At 35.3% G+C, this 16,973-nt stretch overlaps 2 protein-coding genes across 3 annotated transcripts; one reads left to right on the forward strand and one right to left on the reverse strand.

The window, feature by feature from the left end:
• Positions 1–1,180: 1,180 nt before the first annotated feature.
• LOC118751328 (myotubularin-related protein 13-like) lies at positions 1,181–9,578 on the forward strand (the record flags this gene model as incomplete). Its single annotated transcript, XM_036486114.1, has 8 exons — positions 1,181–1,630; positions 1,694–2,506; positions 2,577–2,963; positions 3,042–3,716; positions 3,801–4,710; positions 5,002–5,126; positions 5,530–5,612; positions 8,244–9,578. Coding segments are annotated over 8 exons (3,536 nt in total), but the record flags the coding sequence as incomplete, so codon positions are not given.
• Positions 9,579–11,404: 1,826 nt separating this feature from the next.
• LOC118751319 (glycine receptor subunit alpha-4-like) lies at positions 11,405–16,973 on the reverse strand. Of its 2 annotated transcripts, none has more exons than XM_036486098.1 (8): positions 16,735–16,973; positions 14,313–14,496; positions 14,003–14,229; positions 13,808–13,890; positions 13,603–13,737; positions 12,175–12,241; positions 11,778–12,090; positions 11,405–11,694 (listed from the first exon to the last, which is right to left on the reverse strand). In XM_036486098.1, exons 1-8 carry the CDS (start codon positions 16,890–16,892, stop codon positions 11,545–11,547), a joined length of 1,317 nt encoding a protein of 438 aa, XP_036341991.1. In that variant the 5' UTR covers positions 16,893–16,973; the 3' UTR covers positions 11,405–11,544. The 2 variants fall into 2 exon arrangements, with proteins under 2 accessions (XP_036341991.1, XP_036341990.1); XM_036486097.1 differs by having other exon boundaries at positions 11,769–12,090.

Below are 16,973 nucleotides of genomic sequence, written 5' to 3' on the forward strand. Positions count from 1 at the left end.
AATAGTTTATTTTAAAAAGTGCTCATTGCATTATAAATTATTTTTTTATATAGACGGGATAATGACTCAGAAAAATTTATTCCGAAAACTACTCAATGCCCAAAAAATTTTCAAAAAAATTATCTGACGAATTTTTTTCTTAGTGTATGTTTCTCTAAAATTTTTTTTTTTAAGTTGTTTTTTCTCATTGCATTTTGTAATAAAAGTTTGCAATCAATTTCACCTACCCAAATTGGCTTTCACTACGGAATACGTTTTGTACTAAACTCTTTCAAAAAATAATTTTTATCTAAAGATTTTTTTCGCGAACTAATTTCTCATTTTAAAATAGGAGTTTTGTAAAAATTGATTTTTTCAAAAAAATTTTTTATTTTCTATGTCTATTTTTTTAATCTTTTTTCTAATTCGAGGTAAATTTTTGTAAGTATATACATACATACGTATATTTGTTTCTAAAATTTTGTGATAAAAATAGAAACACAAATAAAATTTAGGCACATTAGGGGTATTCATCTCACGTCACAAACTGCCGAAAAACGCGATAAAATTATAAATTCCATACAAATTTAACATAAGAAAACAGAAAGCTTTAAAATGACTCACAGTTTACTCTTTGGGAAGCATGAAAAAAAAATTGACACAATAAATTATTGACTATTTACAAGCTTTTTTTTTATTGTAATGACACTGGTATTTTTGATGCCCAATTTTGTCATTAAATGTTTTGTAATTTAATTCGCAGTGGACATTCGGGATATACATACGTTTGTTTCCACATTTGGTTTTATAAATGGCACACATTTTTTTAATAATTTTTTTTTTTTTTGTAATTTAATTGTTTGGTGAAAATGCGGTATTGGAAAATTTAAATAAAAAAAATGCATATCACTTGTTACATTGTATAATTTTTAACAATTTTATGAACCTTTTTTCGGACCATACTGCACATTTTATTTTCTACAAACGCGTTCAAATGCTTTGCGCCAACTAGATTTTGTATTACCACAAATAGTTTTTACTAAAACACATTTAAATATTTATTCAGAACTAACATTTTACACGGGTTTCCTCAGCATAAGCTTCGAGCTACAACAAAAACAACAACCGACGTTTTTACACTGCAAAATTATAAAAATCTACTAATTCGCATAGCCTTACCTTAGCACTGATTTGTTTTAAGTTGGAATTCAAGTCGCTACCCCCTTTTCTCCTACCATTTATTGCAGTATTATGGGCTCGCATAGTTTAAGCGAACATTCAGACGAAGGCTTCGAGGAGAACGATGCACTGGAAGTGGGCGGTGCTGTCGGTAAAATTGTGTCGCGCTTCATCGATCGCGTCTGCACCGAGGGCGGTGTAACCTCCGAGCACATACGCAATCTGCATGACATGGTGCCTGGTGTGGTGCACATGCACATTGAAATGCTGGAATCGGTGTATCTGGAGTCCAAACGGCATCCACATGTGCAGAAGCCGAAGATACAAACGCCATGTCTGCTGCCAGGCGAGGAGATTGTAACAGATCACTTGCGCTGCTATCTGATGCCCGATGGGCGCGAAGATGACACACAAAGTTGGATACCAGCCGAAGGTGCACTGTTCTTAACAAACTATCGCATCGTGTTCAAGGGTAGGTCAAATGGGAGTCGATATTTTTTAAATAATGAAATTTGGATTAATCAAATACTTTTAGGTTCACCCTGTGATCCACTCGCTTGCGAACAGACCATCATACGCGCCTTTCCCATCTCCTCGCTGCTGAAGGAGAAAAAGATCTCAGTACTTTACCTATCGCATTTAGATCAAACTCTGCCAGAGGGTTTACAGTTACGCTCCAGCACCTTTCAGCTAATGAAAATCGCATTCGACACGGAGGTGACACCAGAAATGATTGAGACTTTCCGCAAAATACTCACGAAGGCGCGGCATCCGATCGACGAATTCGAACACTTCGCCTTCCAATCGTACGGTACCATAATGCATGGCACTGCACCATCTAAAACCAAAGAAAAATACTCAACACTAAAGGGTTTCGCTAAGAAAACAATTTTACGCAAATTCAAACAAAAAGCACCAACTAAACGCAAATTGGTTGCTTCGACACTCGATTTTGATACGCTCGCACCATCGACGGAAGCCATCGATACACATTCTCTTGACGATGAACTCGAAGATGATGAGTTCGAAACAAATACGGACACCATGCCACGCCTGCTGACCGCCAAGGATGTAGAACGCATGCGGGAACGCAGTTATGTGCGCGATTGGAAGCGTTTGGGTTTTGATGATGCACAAAATGGCTTCCGCATAACCACTGTGAATGCCAATTACAGTCTCTGTCGTTCGTATCCTGCACTCTTGGTAGCACCTGTGCAAATAAATGACGCCGCACTATTACATTTGGTGCGCTGCTACAAGAGTCAACGCATACCGGTGGCGACGTGGCGTCACCGCAATGGTGCTTTGCTGATAAGAGGCGCGCTGCCACACAGCAAGTCGGTTATCGGTGAGTTTAATAAGATTTTTATTGCAAGCGAATTGGTGATGTTATTTGAAAATTTTACAATTCATAACAGGCATGCTTAAAAACTCCACGGGTTCGAACACGATGTCACACGACGTCGCCAACTATCACGAACAGGATAAATACATTTCAGCGCTCATTGACTCAATGCCGAAAAATCTCTCTCTAGCATTGGCGCAATACAATTTGACCGGCATGAATTTGTCAATGAATTCGTTGCTATTGAACGCTGGGGATGAGTCGTCCTACCTTAACCGCGCAGACACTTCACTGACGCCGGAAGTTAGTCGCAAACATAAGTCGGCACATTCAGCGAGCAGTGATGCGAAATCAAATAACTGGACCGATTCGTTGAAACCAAAATCGAATACAATAAAAAACAACTCATCAGTCTCAGCAGCTGCGTCAGCGTATCGAAAGTTGCGGCTGTATGTTTTAGGTAATTAGCATATTTTGTAACACTCCCATATTCACTTCTTCATTCTCGTACTCACCTCTTTTTTTTCGCATGTGTCAGGTGAAAAATCTCAAACAAAATCTGGCATCAATGCAGATCTCTGCGCCGAATTCATAGCCGTCGACTATGCTGACTATCGGCAATCACGCATCGCTTTCAAGAAGCTTATGCGCGCATGCCTACCCTCGAATACAACCAACGAAGCGGATCAAACGTTTGCCAAAAGCGTTGAACAATCCGAGTGGCTGCAACAAATCTCTTCGCTTCTGCAGCTTTCTGGCGCTGTGGTCGATTTAATGGATTTGCAAGAGTCAAGTGTGATGCTCTCGCTGGAGGATGGCTGGGATATTACCGCGCAAATATCTTCGATTGCACAACTATGTCTCGATCCATACTATCGCACAATGGAGGGCTTCCGTGTACTCATCGAGAAGGATTGGATTGCATTTGGACATCGTTTTGCACATCGTAGCAATTTAAAGCCAACGCATGGCAATTCGAGTATAGCATTTGCGCCAACTTTCTTGCAATTTTTAGATGCTGTTTACCAAATACAAAAACAATTTCCAATGGCATTTGAATTCAATGAGTTTTATGTACGCTTCTTGGCTTACCACATGGTTTCGTGTCGTTTTCGCACTTTTCTCTTTGACTGTGAAGTGGAACGTTTCGATTTGGGTATCGCTTCTGTAGAGGATAAACGGGGTTCATTGAGCACCAAACATCACATGCTAGGTAATAATAAGTTTAAGCTTGTGCGTGTTGATCTATTGGGTGTGCAGTACCATTAACTTAATTAACACATTTCTCTAATCGCAGCTAACACCGGTTCCGATGACGAGTGCATCTACCCCATGGACGTACGCAGCAAGGCGGCACAATCTGCGGTGAATTTCAATCGCATCGGTCACTCCATCTTCGACTACATCGAACGTCAGCATGCGAAGTCACAGATTTTCTACAATTTCATGTACTGTGTACGCGACGATGTACTGCGTCCGCAGAGCTCTTTGCCTGCCCTAGATCTCTGGCCCTACTACACCAACGAAGAGTTGGCGCAGGGTCCACCGTACGATCTGGAGTTGACAAATGCCGATGATGAAATTGATCTCTCCGAGTTGCGTGGCAAACGAATTGTTATTAGCGCTGGCTATGATAATATCGAAAAGAGTAACCCCAATGCATTTGTTTGTCTATTGAGTGATGTGCGACAAGCGGAAACCGAACGTGGCCATCTGCCACAAAAATGGTTGCAAGTGTGGGATCAATTGGAGGTACCCCAAATGGAAGAGCTGACGCGCAAGTCATCGTTGAGTAGTATTCTATTGCAATCGCACGGAAAATTAGCGCACAAACGTTCCACTTTGGAGATACTCATGAAGGGTCGCTTAAGTGGCTATCAGGATAAATTCTTTCATCCACATCGTTTCGAGAAGCATCCCTATACAACACCCACCAATTGCAATCACTGCACCAAGCTGCTATGGGGTCCAGTCGGTTATCGCTGCATGGACTGTGGCAATTCTTATCACGAAAAATGCACCGAGGTGTCATTGAAGAACTGCACCAAATATAAGGCCGTGGATGGTGTAGTGCCGCCAAATGTCAACATATCGCAGGGTGACACCTCAAGTATAGCATCGAGTGCCGCTACAACGGCGCGTACTTCAAGCCATCATTTCTACAATCAATTTAGCAGCAATGTGGCGGAGAATCGAACACATGAGGGGTGAGTGTGATGACCTAAAACGTAGTGTTTTTATTTTTAATTTAAATGCTCGGAAATCCATGCATAACATTTGGCTCGCCGAAGAAACCTATGTAGATTTATTATAAGAATGAATACGATTTGTTAGAGACTATATATTTATGGAAGGCTTGATCCGGATTTTTTTTTTATTCCCTTAGGTTTTGGTTTCTTAAAAGGGGCGGATTGCTAGTGTACCAGACCGCCCTATATATTCTTTAATCTTCTGATTATTCTTAATTCATTCTACGACTTTCGTTTCTCTTTTTCAAGGCATCTTTATAAACGCGGTGCCCTCCTGAAAGGCTGGAAGCAGCGTTGGTTTGTGCTGGACTCCATAAAACATCAACTGCGTTATTATGATTCTGGCGAGGATTCACAATGCAAAGGGGTTATAGGTGAGTTGTCGAATGGAAATATTTACTAAAATCTTATTATCAGAAAACTGGAAAATTAACTTAAGCTGCACTTGGTAGTAGTAGGTTGAACAAGGAAATGAATTAGCAACCATAGTTTACGGGGTGTGCAGAGTGTACAGAGTGGTTAGCACTTCGATGATGCGGGTTCGATCCCTGCTGAAGCCTAGAAAAAGAAGTCTGATGAGGAGATGTGGTGATCTCCGAAATAGCAGCTATAACTTCTACCGCTTAGACTTTGTTGCTTTTGCCATTTTTCCTAATAAACCTTTTCGTGGTACAAAGCTCAATAACAATATTAAAACAAAATTTATTTTAAACTTTTATTATAAAACTTTCTAAAATAAATAATTGCCTTTTTTACATATTTTTAATCCTGACACAGAATTGGCCGAAGTGCAATCAGTTACGCCAGCGCAACCAGCACAAATTGGTACGAAGCGCATAGACGAGAAGGGCTTCTTTGATGTAAGTAATCACAAATACTCCTAAGCATATACATATGTACTTATGTTAAGGCCTTTTTTCTCGAGCTTTTGAGTTTTTGGATTATGTCACTCTGATCGTGAATAAGCAACATCTCAAAACCAATGCAAGAACTGTACATATTTAAACAAAAATAACCCTCCCTTTCTCTTCCCTAGAGAGGAAGCGATGTTGGACGCACCAGGGCTATTTTTTTTTTTTTTTTTTTTTTTAAAGGTTTCAGTTTGGCCCAAGGCACATTAAACAGGTAGTATCAGTAGAGCAAAAACAACATTTGCGTGTATTTTGTTGTTGCTTCTGGTATCGAAAGTGTCAAAAACTGTTCTGAATTTTTTCTTCTAAATCAAAGCGTGCCATGTAAAATACAAAAAATTATAAAAAATAAAAAATTGAAATTGGAAAAAATAAAAATTGATGCAACTTTCTTTCCTAGTAAATTTGTTTGCTTCTCGAAGCATTGATCCATCCTTTGCAAGGCCCAGTAATCAGCGGTCGTGCTGCTGAGTTGGGCGAACGTTCCAAAAGCTGCTATTCAATCGCTTGTTTTGTATGGAAAAAGGTTTCACATGCAAATGGATTTTAACAATTCAGAATTTTTGTGAGAAAAAATTAAAAATATTTGACATTTTCGAGACCAAATAATTTGAAAATAAATCAAATCAGCTGCTCTACTGATACTACCTGTTCAATGTACCTTGGTTTGGCCCTTGATAACTCTTATAGTTGTTGTTTCCCCAAAAAATAAAGTATAACGTTATGCTCAGCCCAATGATTTCTATCGATTTCTATACTGTTACTCACAAAATTGAGCGTACGGTTTTTTGTGTTAATATTCGCAATGTTTTACATGCTAAAATTTTTTGTTAATTTTGTATTAAAATATAGCTTATATTTTAGCAAACCCCATTTAAATCCAAGCATGAAACAGTACGAAAAGTAAGAAAAATCTGCAAAGTTTCAGCAAAATCACAAACTTTTTAATATGAATTTCATGAAGGAATTCAGGTATGCTTTTTTATAGCCCCTTTTAGTATAATAATGTGCAAATTTCAAAAGTCTAAAAATTCGCGTTGATTTTTGAGAATTTTTTTGCTGACTGTCTTACAAATTTTTTCCATATGAAGTATTTTCAGAATCTTTTTGTTATATACTTGTACATAAAAATAAAAATGCATACCTGATTTTTTTTAAATTCTTATTAAAAACTTTGCGATTTTGCTGAAGCTTTAGAAATTTTTGTTAATTTTCGTACACAGTTTCTTTCTTGGATTTAAAGATGGTTTGCTAAAATATAAGCCATATTTTAATACAAAATCAACAAAAAAAAATTGTGCATGTAAAACATTGCGAATATTAACAAAAAAAAAACCGTGCGCTCAATTTTGTGAGTAACAGTATATGGCTAGCTTAAAGTGAAAATTTGTTAAGTCCAATTCTTCAAAATTTACAGGAGAATAGAAAAACATAGCAAACTTATTTCTTTGCGTGTTCAAACTAAAACATAACTGTACTATTTGGTAGAATTCGACATTAATAAAAATTCTGCGTTCCTTTGAATTTTTCGGCTTCTTTGCGCTTTCTTTTACAATCTTCATTTCACTGCCTATAAAAATAGGCAGAAATAAAATAAGTAGTTCGGTGTTTTTGAAAACGATATTTAATTTTCCTTGTTTTTTGTATCACAATGTTAGTTTTTACAAAAAGTAGACTTGGCAACTTTTCACTCCTAGCTAGCGATGTGCATATACATCGTCCATCAACATTTTATCAACGGCCCTTATTGTCTCCAAAGTTCAGTTGGCTGAAAAATACGGCTTTGAACTTTTCCAACACCCGTTCCGAAGTAGAGACCTGCGCTCGTCTAAACAACTTCTTCTGAATCTTATCCAAACCACTGATTTTTCGCAGAGCTGTGGGCTTTATTTTTAATATAAAATTTTGTGAAATTTTTCAAGTTTGCCATAATCACTTAAGTAAAGGCAAACCAAGGAAACCTAAATCGTGGTAATTTTTAAACGAAACTACTCTATTTTTTAGCAGAAAAGACTAAAACTTACATAAAATCCGTCCCTGTTTATGACAATAAATTTTGCAGTACAAATCCTTTTTTTCGAGATAGTCTCGATACAATTCAGGTCACGAATTAACCTGTGTTGAGCGAAAATATTTTGTTAGGTGTCAAGAAAAGAAGCAAATATTATAATTTACATGGAAAAAAGAGCCCTACTTTTCGATATGAAGTTGAAGGCACCTTTTTGTACAGAATATGTATACATATCGTTGATGAAATGTAGAAAGGCCCTAACTGAAATTTTTTCAAGAAAACATTTTGTTGCATTTTTAAGTAGTCCAGTGACGAAAATAACAGTTAAATATCAAGCTTTTTATTTTTAGATCATTGCAAAATCGTTATTTTTCCCAATCAAGAATAGTCGTTAAATTTGGATTTTTAATTTTTCGATAAAAAATCATCGTTATATTGAATTTTTATTTGTGATTATGATCTAAAAACCGATATGTACATAAATATATACATACGTATGGATGTACAAAGATATGATATACTCATAAATATATATGTAATTCAAATCTATACTCTCATTTTTCACATAGCTGAAGACCAATCGGCGCACCTACAACTTTTATGCGGTTAATGCGAATTTAGCACAAGAATGGATTGAGAAAATTCAAGCTTGCTTACAGTAAATGAATTTAGCTGCTCATTGGGAGCATTTCCTCATACATATTTCCGTTTCTTGCGTGTATTATTTTTTACGTATAAATATTTTAGCTAAGCTAAGCTTAACATAGAAAAAAAAAATTTAATTAAACTACAAAAAATGGACGACCAAATGAAATAAGTATAAATAAAAAAATATATAGCGTTATACTCAAAGTTTAGCAGCGGTAATGAAGCGAAAAACAAAAACAAAAATATACAAAATTAAATATACAATACATTAGCATTATTTAAGCAATTATGTTTAAGAAACTTTGTGTGTGATTATTATTTTCTGCTTCGCTTTTTGTAATATTTTTTTTTTTTTAAAGAAATCAAATGAAATATTTTATACTTTAATTACGCTGCCAACAGCAAATAAAAAAATATTAATCGTTAGTAGAAAAAAAAATAAAAATTAATTAAATATACATAAATATCGACGCTCTCCCATCTGTGTGCGTAAGTGTGTGTATGCGCGCGCATATTGTATTTACATACATACTTGCATACTACATAGTATAAATTAGCTTTGGCTTCAATTTCTGATTATCTCTTTACGAAAAACGCAATTTCTCTGTAGTACTAGATGACATTGCGCTGCATTTGTATGTCCTGTATAGTAGTATATACATAATAAATGAGTTATAGATCGATTAGTCTAATTATTCTTATAATAATTATTAAAAGTTTTTTTTTTACTATTTAAAAAACATATTTTATAGACAAGCTGCAATTACCCTGTATTTAATAGAGAGGTGAGTTTTGAAAATTACTTTTTTCTATATTTCAATAAATATGCATACATACATAAACAAAAAACGCCTATAAGTAAATGTATACAGAGATGGGCAGCTAAATAGAGCCAATATTTAATTGTGTAGATATTTCGAAATAAATTGCATATTTTACAAATCAACCGAAATGTATAACAGCAGGTGTAAAAACGCGTGTAAAGAAATACATGAAAGAAATTGTTGTGCTCTATTTGGTGGTTAACCTCTGTACACAATAAAATATACATACAAAAAACCTTGTGTACCAAAAGATATTTGAAAATGCTTTTCCGCATGCTAACCTAAATGTAAAAAAAATACATAACATAAATACATACATAAATAACTTAATAAATAGACTTTTTCAATGTGATCAACCGATTAAATACTAATACATACATACATATATACATACATACAACAAGAAAGTTAAATTTATAAATAAATAGCATACATGTATTGTTTAATATTTAATAATTGAAATTTTCTCATTGTTGAAGGAAGGGAAAGAAAGGTAAGCACAACATCGGAAAAAGGCTCAACCAACTTTACCGTACCGGTTATGCAATGTTTGCCTGACCTTTTTTTTTTTTTGAGGCGGAAATAATGGGCAGTGTTTGCCTTTTATTCTTCAGGCCTTGATATGTATGTACTTAGGGTGGTCCGTTTTTATGTATGTGATACACAAATTTGACTGCTCTCACCCCCTAGCATTTTTCTGTATCAAAAAAAAAAAATATTTCGAAATAAAAAAATATTTAAATATTTTTATTTTATATATTTAAAATATGATTAAATAAACATTGGGCATTGTTATTGCAAGTTTCCTGAAGAGAAGCAAAGCTTTCCCGTCGAAAATTATAGAATTTCAAGACATCTGTACAATTTCTACGGAAATTTTTTCGCCCCACATAAAACACATGGAAAACTTTGATTGCTTTGAACGGCCACAAAATAGTTTCTTATTTCAAAATAATAAGAAAATAGGGGAGTATTTTTTCGGTATAGAACATTCCTAGGGAGTGAGAGCATTAAAATTCCGACTTTACTTTATTTGGGCCCCCTAATGTACATACTAGGTGCGCAAGATTTTTTTACTTTCGTGATTCTTCGTATTATATACTTGGAATTTTTTAAGTAATTAGGGGACTCTTCGGGACTTTACGGGATACCTCTGGTTATATGTTTTGGGATCAAACAGGATTTTCAGGACTACTTCTGGCCCCTGGGGATTTTCGGGATTGTTTCAGGATTATCGAGACATTCGGGATTCTCTGAACTATTTCGGGACTACTTCGGAATTCGCGGGAACACTACTTCGAGATACTACTACTTTGGAATTTTCCGAACTATTTCAAGATTAAGTGATCGTAACTTTGCTAGAAGTGGTTCGGCAACAAATTTAAATACACTTTAAATTATATTTTTTTAAGCAAAAGGGTTTAGGTTCTAAAATTTATTAAAGAAGATGGAATAAAAATATTAAATTTAAAAAAATAAAAATTATTCTATTGTTTGCCACTTATGTTTATTTATTTTTAAGAATTTTCAATTAAAACACATCTCATTTTCCAACAAAACCCTGTTTAAAACTTTGTAGAAAACTAAAAAAAAATCAACAAATTTTCATCCAAATTTCAAACATTTTTTTTAGAAGTGTTAGAATTTTTTTATTATACAGTTTTATAGCACACTCAATTGTAGTGTAATAATTTGCAAGTTTCAAGCGCCTAAAATTCAACGTTTATTTTTTAGATTTTTTTGTCGCATTTGCTTCCATTTAAAGAATAAACACAGTTTATTTTCATATGAAGGAAAACCGCAAAATCTTACGGTTAGAAAACGTCTCAAAATCTTGACCTCAACATTTGGGAACCCATTGTGAAACGAACTGTGAACAGCCCAATTGATTTGAATCGAAGAATAACTTAAAAATTGTACTAAAATCGAAAATAACTAGTTACAGGTTGGGTAATGAAAATTGTGAATGCCATGAGTGCTGGGAAAGTTACTCCTTTGACTATACAATTTTTTACGCATAGCGGATAAACTACGCAGATTCCGGAAAATACCCAGCATTAGTACTTAAGTAAAGGCCTTACTTAACGTCAATCCTGTAACAGGACAAACCCATTGAGCTATATACACCCTTATTCAACCTACTATTATCAAGGGCAACTGATTCGCCGCTATTTCCTAACAAACAAGTCGTGGGACAAGTCACAATAACACTATTGAAATAAACATTATTACGCCATAATAAAATTAACAAATAGACCCATTCCAGATGTAATGAAATGAGTCGTTGAATTTTTTAAATAGCTCTGCTATAAAAGACTTTAAAGTAAATATGTACATACCAATTTCAAGAATTTTCAAACAATAACAATTTGCTCGTTTATTTAAGCGACACTAACCACTAAAGGAATGTTGTCCAGTACACAATATTCAGTATAAAAAAGGAGAATGGAAAAAAGAAACGCGAAAATTTATCAATATAAATCGCTGTGGCATGTCCATGGCAGAATGTGTCATACTGTGGCTCAATTATGGATTCACGGTGATGATTCTACATAGAAATATTAGTGATATTATTCGTATTTATTTATTACAACATTTAAAAATCAAAGCGGTCACCATCACCTTTCTCACCTTCAAATCACCCAAATCGTGTATATTCTCATCCGAATAACCCTTCATGGCTTTCGTTGCCACGGGTCCCATATAGTTATTGACCACAGCAAATTCCATCAACGATAGGAATACAAATACCGAACATGATGACATCCACACATCGATGGCTTTCACATAGGATACGGGCGGCAGCGATTGTTGTGATTGTGTATTTTGTGTAGCGAGTGTTAGTAGCGATGTGACGCCGAGTGTGACGCGTGCCGGTATCGCTTCGGGTTTAATCCAAAATGAAATCCATGACATGACCACAATAAGTGCAGATGGAATGTAGCTGTGAGTGAGGAGTGGAATGAGGAATGAATTAAAAAAAAAAAAATAATAAATGTGCTTCATTTACCGTAATAGGGGCACTTACGTGTGAAAGAGATGATAGCCAAGACGTCGACGCAGATTGAAAACTATAGCCAGGCAAGTGAAATTACCTGAAAAATTAATTTTGGGAAACTCATAAATGTCGATAGATAAACATCCAAGAAATAATTTCTATGCGAAATACATACATATATGGATTTTAGATAAGGATATGAATATGTTCATGTCATCGCTATCACTTCATTAATGAAAGTATATGTATGTATGTAAATAAATCATTGCAGATTATGATTTCCTTACGCTATAAAAAAAAAAAATTAACTCATTATTTCGCGACAGAAATACTGCTTCACTTTTTGTTTTTTTTTTAATGTTAATATTAGCTTGTTTTAAGCATTTCTAATAAAATTAAATTAAAAGCTTCGTGTTTTTTTGAGGCATTTGAAATTTTCTAAGGATTTTTTCAGGGCCGTTCAGAGTTTTCGGTAGTCTACATGTTTTAATTTTCGCGACTGCGGAAATTTTTCGATGTTTTTGTTTTACGCTTTATGATTTTCTCGGAGTTTCTGTATTTTTTCGAAGATTTTCTGGGTTATTTGTATTTAATGTTCCGGGATCAAGTTTACTTTTCAGATTACCGAGAGTCGTCGTGCTTTACGTTTTGCGACTCTTCTGCATTTTTCGGATTCGTTTTACTTTTCGCGAGCTTCGGGATTTTTTCGGACTTTTCTGAACTTTGGGAATTTTTTCGAGACATTTTTGGAAATTCTCTCAACTTCTTCTGCGCTTTCCTGGATTCTTGGTTTCGATTTGCCGGATTATTCACGCGATTTTTCATGATTTTTTGCTTTTCCGAGACTTTTTAGTATTCTTCCAGTTTTACTTTTTGGGTTTTTACAGGACTTCTCTGAGTTTTATTTTTTTTTTGAACTTTGTAATTTTTTTAGAACTTCACGATTTTTTTCGAAGTTTTCTAGATTTTTCGTAGCTATTTAGAGTTTTGGTGCTTTCTTTTCCGGGATTATTTGGAGCTTTTCGAGACTTTTCGGTATTCTTCAGATTTAACATTTTGGAATTTTACCAGGCTTTGCAGATTCTGCAAGTTTTATTTTTCGAGAGCTTTAAGCATTTTTCCAGGACTATTCGGAATTTTTTCGGTGTTGGTCGTATACTACTTTTCGTTATTCTTTCCGACTTTAGGAGCTTTTCAGTATACTTATTCCCAGTTTCGCCAATCAATATTAAAAATTATCAGGTTGAAAAAAAAAAACTTGAAGAGTTTTGGTCCATATTGAATTTCAAATAAAGTTTGTGCCTTGAGTCTTTGGTTTTTGCGCAGCTCCTTGTATGCGCAGTGCTTATGTATGTATGTATGTATGGACGAATGGGTGAGTGTGTGCGTGTGTGTGTGTGTGAATTTTTGCACCCGTATTAAATTTCATTTATCCACCTAAATATAAAATAATCATACCTGTCGAGTATTCTATGGTACAATCGGTTGTATAATTATTCGATATATCCAATTGTGGTAATTCAATTTCGCTATTAACCACCAACGGATCGGTCATATTCCAAATGAATACCAAATCTTCAACCGTGTGTGATACTAAAACAGAAAGTTAGTTACATAAGTTCAAACAAGAAATAAATTACTAATTTAAACCAAAACAACTCACAACTCTCAATCATCATGGAACAAATTTGTGTATCATGTGGATAGGATTCGAATTTCATGGCACAAGATAACACCAAAGTTAGTCTGCAAAAGCAAAGTAGGCAATGGGATTACATATTTCAATTTAATGTTCTGTTAAATTTTTATGAAAAAATGCATTCTCATCAACAAAGCAATTGCATACTCGCATACTCACTTTGACATGTAGAGCAATGTCTTGTCATGATATAGCCATAGGTAATGATTCGGTATGCTCATCTCATGGAATGTGACTTTTTTGGCATTCTTGAAGAAGCAATCTGGCCGCCAAATGCTATGCAACCAATCGACATCCAGTATACGATACTGTTCGCTCATGTTCTCTGGCAGTCGCAGGCGGGGATCACGCCAACTTTGTGCTAGGAATACGTCGGTGACATATGTCTATAAGTAGAGATAGTTATGCATATTCTTGAATTTTGCAAAATATTATTATTTTTTTTTAATTTTTTGTTTAGTGTAATTACCATCGATTCTTCATTGATCGAATCCAATGACAACACTGTCACATGAAAATAGACAACGGTCGGCTGTCCGAGTAATTTTGGCGCGCGATTTTTATCGTAATTTTTCGATGGTATTGGCAATATATCAGGCAATGATAAGCTGGATTCGATGCCGGTGACTAATTCTGCGCTTTCAGTGATATTTCTAAAAATTAAAAATGGTGGTTATTTTGAAAATGAAAGTAATTTTTTCCAGGTTTGTTATATTTTAATCTAAATTATAGTTCTGGCAAAGCCGATCCCAAGTTGGGTTGAGAAAAGGGAAGGGGCTATACAAAAGGCAGTAAGAGGATGACAAACAGAATTCCCTCGACGAAACCCGCTGTATCTCTTCGCAAGTCAAGGCGTTTGGGAGCTGAAATATGAGCATTGAAAGCGCTGCAGCAAGTCGGATATCGTAAAAGTTCAAGAATCGAGAGGGCAATCGTCACGGAGGTGCTCCGCCGAAATCCCTCAACGTCGAGACACCACACTTTTTCGCCGTACGAGCTCTGTCAAGGGCATTCACTCTACCCGTTACTTACACGGGACCCATCACCCGTGAATGAGGAGGAGTACCAAGCCAGGCAACTAAACTATCTACTCGTATTTGAGGCAAATCCCAGTAAATTCTAAAGCGGCCTTAGCCGTTTTAGCACGGACATTTTACAAGCATCGCCTTTATCCAGGAGCAATAGCGTATACCGCAAACAATGGAACGATGGTATGTATGAGCTTTACAACGATATAGACATAGTACGGCGGATTGAAATACAGTGGTTCCGCTGGCTTGAACATTTCGTACGAATGGACAGACAACGCAGCTAACTAATAAGGACTAGGTCGCAGTGTAGGTGGATTTATCTTTCTAGAGATTTTAAGCTCCGCCCACTACAGGGACTAACAAACCATTGTGGCAGGCATCGCTGGCAACTCATGGTAGGATATGATGCAAATGCTTATAAAACCAAGTGGTGTAGCAGTGAGCGAGTGGTTCTTCTTCTTCTTGATTGGCACTACTACTTCTTAGCGATTTTGGTCGAGTTAAAAATAGACTGACCGAGTGAAGCTATGTAAGTCCCTAACCAGCTGGTCTTTCCAACGCAGAGAAGCCCCCTTCCTCTTTCTCTGCTACCACCAGCTCGTACCATACGGAGTACTTTAAGGACTGGTTCTTTTGTATCTATTCGTACGATATGACCAGACCAGCGCAGCGCCAAATTTTGATTCTCGTGGTATGTCAATGTCGCTGTAAAGCTCTTACCATTCCATAGTGTCTGCGGTACGTCGAGAGAGGATTTTACTTCTCAATTTCCTGCTTAATCCAAAGTAGCACTTGTTGGCAAGGGTGATTCTGCGTCAGATTGCAAAGCTAACATTATAATCGGCTTTCACGATAGTTCCCAAGTATAAATACGAGTTCTTCATAAACTTCAAAATCATATCTTTCAAATGTTAGGTGCCCAGGCGCGCCTGTGCGGTTCAGTTCCGCAGTTCCTAATATCTTCTTCAACTTTAGCTTAAAGAAATCTCACGAAACCTGTTTTGGTATCAAACTGCTCCTTTCCAAATCTGTCGGAGCTAATGGTGCTGCTCAGCGCCATTTTACACGGTCGTTTTAGCGCGCAATTCTGGCTTAGGTGGTTGCAAGCCTTTTGTAAGAGAATTGAAAAAACTATAGGCAAGATAGTTTGAAAGTTTTAGTTTAGTCTGGCAAGAAAGTCTTCCAAAAAACAGCTACCTTGCCAATTTTCATGATGAAAAGCTCTTGGCCGAAAGCACTTGAGCGTGTTCCAAATGGAGATGTATATCATTTTGCACCAATAGTCGCAATGGCGAGGAAGCAAAGCATTGGCGTGGCATTCGAGAGATCCGAGGCTCAAATCCTGGGGCAGCGTACTTTTTTATTACATTTTTTTAATCAAAATCTAATTAAATTTTTAAGTTTAACAAAGGAAAAATATTTTTTTTTTTTATAAACTTATTTTATATTTTTTTTCTTTTTTAATTTAATTTTCTTTTAATTTTTATATTTGAATATGAAAAATATATATTTTTTAAATTTCGTTTAATTTTAAATAGCTTATTTTTTTAATTGATGTACTTTCTTTTCTTTTTTAATTTATTTTTCTTTTAATTGTATAGTTTTCGATTCATTTAATTTGTAGGACCTTTTTAATTTTTCAATTTGTTTATCTAATTCTCCTTTAATTTCTAGTTTAGTTTATTTATATACATATATTATAACAAGCGAAGTGTCAGAAGTTTGCATGTATAAACTTAAACACGTGCATCCAATTTGCTGATGTAATATTTAGCATACATATTCTATGCAAAATATGTATTCGAATTATGTCAATTGCAAATATAGAAATATTAAATTGTCAAAATGCACATTACTCACCTGAAACCATGAACACAATTGCACAGCAATATTGATTTTTCCAACAAATACAAATGAATAACGAAAATGACTAGAAATCTTTGTTGATTCAGTTGTTTAAGCACCGTACGCATTTTGTTGCACACACAACGGTATTGAAGTGAAAGTTTCATATGCATTTATATAATAAATATTAAAGCACTGCTGTGACGTTATTTTATGTACCAAGTAAACGCGCAGCATAAATTTTAAATTTAATT

Source organism: Rhagoletis pomonella, unplaced genomic scaffold, assembly GCF_013731165.1.
Source record: "Rhagoletis pomonella isolate Grant_MI unplaced genomic scaffold, Rhpom_1.0 Rhpom_scaffold_00652, whole genome shotgun sequence".
In the NCBI taxonomy this organism is placed as follows: Eukaryota; Metazoa; Arthropoda; class Insecta; order Diptera; family Tephritidae; genus Rhagoletis; species Rhagoletis pomonella.

Excerpts from the sequence above, each read along its gene's own strand:
- LOC118751319 (XM_036486097.1), bottom strand. The coding sequence starts at position 16,892 with ATGCATATGAAACTTTCACTTCAATACCGTTGTGTGTGCAACAAAATG. Across the intron at positions 13,891-14,002 it reads ACATTGCTCTACATGTCAAA|ACTAACTTTGGTGTTATCTT; the intron begins GTGAGTATGCGA and ends TTGCTTTTGCAG. Across the intron at positions 11,695-11,768 it reads GTGATTTGAAGGTGAGAAAG|AATCATCACCGTGAATCCAT; the intron begins GTGATGGTGACC and ends ATTTCTATGTAG.